This window comes from Passer montanus, unplaced genomic scaffold (assembly GCF_014805655.1).
Source record: "Passer montanus isolate IOZ18808 unplaced genomic scaffold, ASM1480565v1 scaffold8, whole genome shotgun sequence".
NCBI lineage: Eukaryota > Metazoa > Chordata > Aves > Passeriformes > Passeridae > Passer > Passer montanus.
In genome coordinates this window covers 9,733,555-9,740,092 of record NW_024373256.1, presented here as the reverse complement: position 1 = coordinate 9,740,092, position 6,538 = coordinate 9,733,555, and the positions used below count along the sequence as shown (strand labels likewise).

General features: G+C 38.0%; 1 protein-coding gene across 3 annotated transcripts in view; it reads right to left on the bottom strand.

Moving 5' to 3' along the window:
- MRTFB (myocardin related transcription factor B) overlaps positions 1-6,538 on the bottom strand; it is a 66,145-nt gene that overhangs the window by 14,960 nt on the left and 44,647 nt on the right. For all 3 annotated transcript variants that reach the window (XM_039731861.1, XM_039731863.1, XM_039731862.1), the window contains 3 exons: positions 3,837-3,977; positions 2,166-2,413; positions 447-600 (listed from right to left, as the gene is read on the bottom strand). In XM_039731861.1, the coding sequence (XP_039587795.1) occupies positions 447-600; positions 2,166-2,413; positions 3,837-3,977 (543 nt within the window). The remainder of the gene's footprint in view (positions 1-446; positions 601-2,165; positions 2,414-3,836; positions 3,978-6,538) is intronic.

Sequence of the window (6,538 nt, the reverse complement as noted above, 5' to 3'; positions counted from 1 at the left end):
TTAGCAGTGACCTCTCAGAGTATGCTTTTATTAGGGCATCTTTTAATTTATACTACTTAACTAAACCTTTTCACTGATACACTGAAATTGTCATGAGGAAATTACTGCTCCTGTGTTTAAATCTGCCTGAGCTGAAATTTCACATGAAGCGAACCTCACAGCTTACCCAAGGTGTCACAGTGAGGAACCAATACAATGTGTCTGAAATTCCTCCTTTACTAATTCTTTGGGAAGGAAATGTCAGCTCTGGAACATATGCATATGAGCAATCAAATATTTCCCGGAGAGTTGTGTATGAAAACTTTTGACAATCTTACTCTACCCAATTAGGAGGAAAGGACACTTTTCATTGGTACAAATCACCAGGCATAATCTCAACAGTAACAGTTCACAAGTTATGAATTACAGTAATGCACAAGAATGGACAAATCCCTCTTATCTTTTACCTTCAAGTCATCCAAGCTTGAAGGTAGAGGACCTGGTTTCCTGCTAGGAACATTACTGTTCTGTCTTGGTGAGCTGGCAGCTGATGTTGGTGTACTGTTGTTCAAAGTATTCAGTGGTGAATTCCCATTGTTGCTCTGTTTGTCATTCAGTGGCCTTCAAGTAATAGGAAAGAGGGACAAGAATGTCAATGCTAAATATATTATGTTTTCAATCAAGAGGCTGTGATTCTGAATCTTATGTCTGTGAAGCTAATGAACAAATTAACTTCTTTTACAAATCCATGCTTAACCTAACACATAACTGTTAAGTATTTTCAGTAAAACAAACCAGACAAGAAAAGAGAGTAGGATGTTGCTATTGTTTGGTTTTGCATTTAAGCATACCAATTTATGCTTCATAGTTTTGATTATTGTCATTGTATCTCTGAAGAACACTACGGACTGCAAACGGTTTACACAAATTAGTCACCAGCCGGGGCAATTAGTTAACTTTTTGTCTGGCATCAGTAACCACCCCCCAATACTGAACTCTGTGGTTCAACCCTTCCATAGATGTCCAATGGTCACACACAGTACGGACTGACATAAAGCAGTTCACTTTGAAGATGATGCATTTTCATCAGCTGTACTCAAGAATCTCATATAAAGATTCTGAAGTAATTGTAAAAAATTAAAAATGCCACCATTTACACTAGGTACCATAAGTCAGCTCTTTTATTTCGTTCAGCTGATTTATGAAGAAATGTTTCTGAAATGTCAGTAAATGGAACATAAGAAGCGTGGGCAAGCAGGCAGAAACATCGCCAGTCCAAATGTTAGGATACATGGTAATTAAAAATACAACCACAGATGGTAGCTTTAACTTTTCTAGCCTCACTTGCTGAAGAAAAAGAAGTCAGTGAAAACTCATTAAAAAAATAGCTGCAAGTCAATTTGAATTTAAGGTTGTGTGACTGTGGCATGATACACTTTAAGGACTTCTAGGAAAGGACAGGTCTTAGATGGTGATAGTGAAACTGCAGATAGTCAACTTCTTGTTTTGTTATAGGATGCTGGCAACTCTTTAAAGATTTATTTTTTTGACTGCTTCTACCTATAAATCAGTGAGTGAACTTCTCACTGTTTTAAGTGCTAAAGATCAGTACTAATGAGGAACTCATATAAGCATTAGAGATGAGGATATAAACAACACACATATCTTATCAAATTTAAAATGACTGTTATGTCTTATTTGTAAACTGCAAGAATGTGGTTTGTGAATTTGATGTAAAGAAAAATAAACAAATCCACAGGAATAGTGCATGTCTTTGTTAAAGACATAGTCTGCAAGCTTCTCTCCTGCTCTGCCTATCTCACATTTGAGTGAAAATGGTGTCAAAACTTTCTTGATTTTGCACAAATGCTTTTGATTTTCAAATATGCATTTGATCAGAAAAAACACATCTGACAGCTAAGATGTTCTGTTTCCATCTCACATAAAAATAACTAGGACCACCTCAAGGCTTTTCAGACTTCAGGATAATTTTAACAAGAGAACAACCTCACCACCTTGTTAAATAAGGTGAGTAATACCCACAGTGATGCATACCATGTAAAGTTTTCTTGGGTTCCAGCAGTCTCTTTAATGTTTGCAAACCATGTTTACTTCTAAAGCCCTAAGCCTATAACTGATGTATATGTTTTTTTTTCTTAAAAGGACACAAACAATGCTTCACATACTTCAGCAGTGCAGGTAGAATTGTCTGGTAGTTGTAGTGTTGTTGCTGTTGGCTCAGGATCTGCAGCTGCAAAAACAGTTGCTGCTGTTGTAGCAGACGAGCATAGTTGGAGTCCATCTGTGGCTCATTTTTCTCACCTTTCTGATCAGGTGGAATATACTGATGATACTTCAATTTTTTCACCCTTGGCTTAGGTTCTTTACATTTCTTGCTCCGATGTTTATCATTTGGGTTCTTTGGGTGGCTTTGCTGTTTATGGATGGAAAAGATTGAAACAAAACCATAAGAGATGTCACTTAAAGCAGTTATGCATGGCTCAGAGATGCAGCATACCAGAGCACTTTTACTGTAGAGAGCTGCTGAAAACAACTGCCCTTGAAAACACCCCCAAATGAACCATCCTTGGAAGGTTAACACACTCCACCTGGCTTATCTCCTACACAAGTAGGGGTCATCAAATTTTAGTTTGTGAATGTTTTTTTAAAGGTGGCACAGCTAAGGGATTCTACTAGTCATGACCTGTCATTGCAAAGAGGCATTTTTCTTAAGCAGGTAAGTACAAAGACACTTCAGCATTTTGTGGAAGTAAAGGCCAGTATTCTAAATTCCATCTGTAAACATCTGAGGTACTTAGAGGTCTAGATCAAAAGCATGGACAGACCCTTCTATAAATTACAGGCAGCAATATCTTCATTAGCAATGCTCAAGTGGTAAAACTCTCTTCCTTTACAAGCTCTTTGAAATTATTTTGAGGGAAAAATTGAAGGCAGTTACCTAATATACAGAAGGTATCAAAGCAGAAATGCTGTGTTGATCCAGCCTGTTCACTGCATAGATGGCCTCTTTTGGGGCACATCTGAATTAAGGTCCTGCATTAAGTAAGCTGGTACATATCCAGTGATTTCAAAGGATACAGCCAAATTTATATTAGAAAGTGACTGCCAAAGGTCATCCCTGTACATTTAACTGAGTTAATTTCATATAGGTAAGTAGAAGTCTACATACATATATTCATTAACACAGCTGAAGACAGTGAAGTTACTGAAATGAAACATTATGGACATCTAAAAGAAATCCCTGTCTAACTGTATTTGAAAGGGTTTTCAATGCTGCTGGCTAAGTCAGTGCAGAAAAGAGAATTGAGTATGTTCTTCTGATCTTCAACAAGGACACAGTAACTTCTCCCTCACAATGCATTCTGCTCATACATGAAACCAACTAAGAAAATAGTTGTGGAAAAGGAGCGATGCTGTTCATCACTTTGGTTACAGGCAGACTGTGAATGCAGTGACTCTCTCTGTTCAACTATCCTCCATACAAAACTACATTAGTCAGCAGATAGAAAGTAGAAACTCTGTATTGCAAAAGCCTATTGTCCTTATTCTTAAAAACTTCCATAGCTATGTAATGCACATTTCTGCCTGAAAACTTTAGTCAGCTGTACTGTGAGGACCTCTTGGAATAATGAGCTGGTCTCTGGGCTACTGGCTGACCTTAACACACAAAGGCTTTGAGTTACCAGCCCAGTATGCTCCCCTGAACAGCAGCAGAAGTTGTTCTTAGCTTCAGGCACTGTAAGCTGACTTGTGAGTTTTCCATTAAACACAGCACTGTGTGTTTGGGACACAGATGAAGAATGTTGTCCTCAGGGGCCACAGTTCCAGGTACCCACCTTCACTAACGTTGGCCCAGGCTTTGCTGCAGATACAGTGGTTGTGGTCAGGGTGGTTGCAGCAGTGGAACGAGTCACGTGCTGTTCAATTGTAGAGGGAGTTTTGAGGAATTCAGGAACTGGAGAGGTTAAAGGTGGATACTAGTATTAAAAAAATAGAAGGAAAAAGAGAAACATTAAAAACATCGACCTCCTGAGTAACTGGAAAAAATGTGAAAAAGTTAAGACAATTTACTATCATGTTAAATTCACAAAATACTTTTTTTGAGGAATGGTGAAAACCAAACTCCTGTACATGTGTACAAGTATTCTATAAGGGCACATTTTGGCACACTTCAAACACAGCAAATAAAATAAAATGGTTTCTTACTTGGCCTTCTTTGTTAGTTAAGAAAACATTACTTTATTACTATAAAATTGAGGCCTTCAATATTTTTTCTCTGTGGAGTCAGATTTTTGTGAATACAAGGAGAGTCTTACCACCCACCGTCAGAAAAGCATTGCTTTCATAAAGGTCAAACTTCAACACAGGCAAACAAACTTCTTGTTTCAGAATGACCACGCAGCAGGACAGCAGGTGTATTTTCACCCTTCCTATGGTATTTTCACAGAACCTCACCTCTGATCTTCCAGGAGGTGCATTTCTTCTGTATCTTATGCCAGCAGAAGTGTAAACCCAAACTTTGCTCAGCTTAATTTTTATTATGCTGAAATTGGTTTTTGATTTTAAGTCTTAAAGAAACCTTATTATTTCCTCCTGTGGTGAATATCCCTCTGATGGAATATAGGCTCTACATAAACCTATCTCAGTCCTTGTGGTCCTAGACACACAAAGAAATTTTTACTCTTTTCTCACAAACAGATTTTTCATTCTCTGATTATTTTTACCTGTTACAGTTAACTCTGCTAACAGTTTTCATTAAGTCTTTCTTGGATATAAGTAACTGAAAATGTACAGGATATTCCACGTAGGGTCTCTCTGCATCCTTACAGTGCATTAGCACTTCTACTGGAATCATCTCTTCTGACAGGTTTGCAATTTTACAGAGGATGTCCACAGCAGCTCCCTGACTCCACTGCTGAACACTGCATCCCAACTCTTCCTCCTCAATTTTCTCTTGAGTCAAGAGTCCCCAGGTTTCCACATTTCTTTGTCATGGGAAAGAGGGGCATTGTGTATTTTTCTTTCCAAGAACTACTCATTCTATTGGAATTGCATTTGTTTCCTGAAAGCCAAACCAACCAGTTCTTTTTGCATAATAACGATCCAACTGTGTGCTGACTATGCCTTCCTACTTTTGTTAGGTAACCTGTTCTTACGTCAAGGTAACAGTAACATGAAACCAGAATGTCCCAGATCAACTCCCACAGAGCACTGGTACCAGCTTCCTTTCAGCCCAGGACTTCCCTCTTTCTGTCTCATTTCTGGTAATCTCCATCCTCATTTTCCTAGTGTTTAACATCATCCAGTAATAAATCCAGCCAGATGACATCAGTTGCACTTCCATTGTTTAAGAAAGCAATTAGATCACCTAGTACAATTCTCCTTTTATAAAAGCCCTTTCTTTATATTCCTATCAATAAACATTCTTTTCCTTCCAAATGAATTCCAAGACTTGCATTATAATAAAGTCCGACGGGTACTTCTTTCTGTTTCATTTCTTCCTGTACCTTCCTTTCATATTTTTCTATGAGATTGTACCACAAAGGGCTTAACTTGATACTCATTTTGCAACTTATGTCCTGGTTCTTTGGTATTTCTAGGATAGCAGTTCCCAAGGTGCCAGTCTGCATGAACAAAGCTCTCAGATTTTTGCTTACAATTAATTTGTAATAGATTTCCATTTTATCTTTGCGTTTCATTTAGACATCCTGCTGTGTTCCCAACCATCAGCTGCCAAGAGGCAACTACAGCTGCCTTCCCATAACCCAGCAAAACGGAATAGTGGGTTTGATCCCTCTGTCTTGCAGCCACACAGAGGAACAGCCCTAATTGCTTTACTAAACAGCAGATTTACCATGCCCTGCTAGTCACTGTGCACATGCCTGTCCTGGGATCCTGTCAGTTTATGGTGGCAGGCTGAAGATACAAATGTCTCTATTTTTATGTCTAGGTTTCAAAGTGTTTGCTCTGGAAAGGATCTGAAATCTTACACAGTGTCTGTTATTTTCTGGACTTGCACAACAACAAAAAAAGGCACCACCAAAACCCCAAATTACCTCTTTCACATTGTGTGAAAATCATGGTGTTAAACACTTTCCTCTTGCCAGAGAGTAAATTGTTTTTCCTTACACTAGTCATTATCCTAACCTACACAAAAAGCTTTTTACAGACTTTCCAATTTTACCTGCAAGTGTTACATGAGGCAACGAACCATGCACATAATTTATTTTTAAATTCAAAAACTTAGATTTAAGGGGTCTTGACTTCTTCACTTGATTACTTCATAAACTAGTTGTTATTTAATTTGAACAGATCCCTCTTCCAAATAATATGATTTCTGTACCTTTTCTGCTAGATGCCAACAAGAATCTAGCAGGTGTACAAGCTACAGAGAATATATTAAGGAAACAGTCATTCTTGTGCTATCAAGCAAAATTCTTCAGCTGTTTTGAAGATAACTATATCATATCTTCTGAATTGTGAATACCCAAACTTGATCTGTTTAGAGCATGACTAAAATGCCTAATCCTTACCAGAT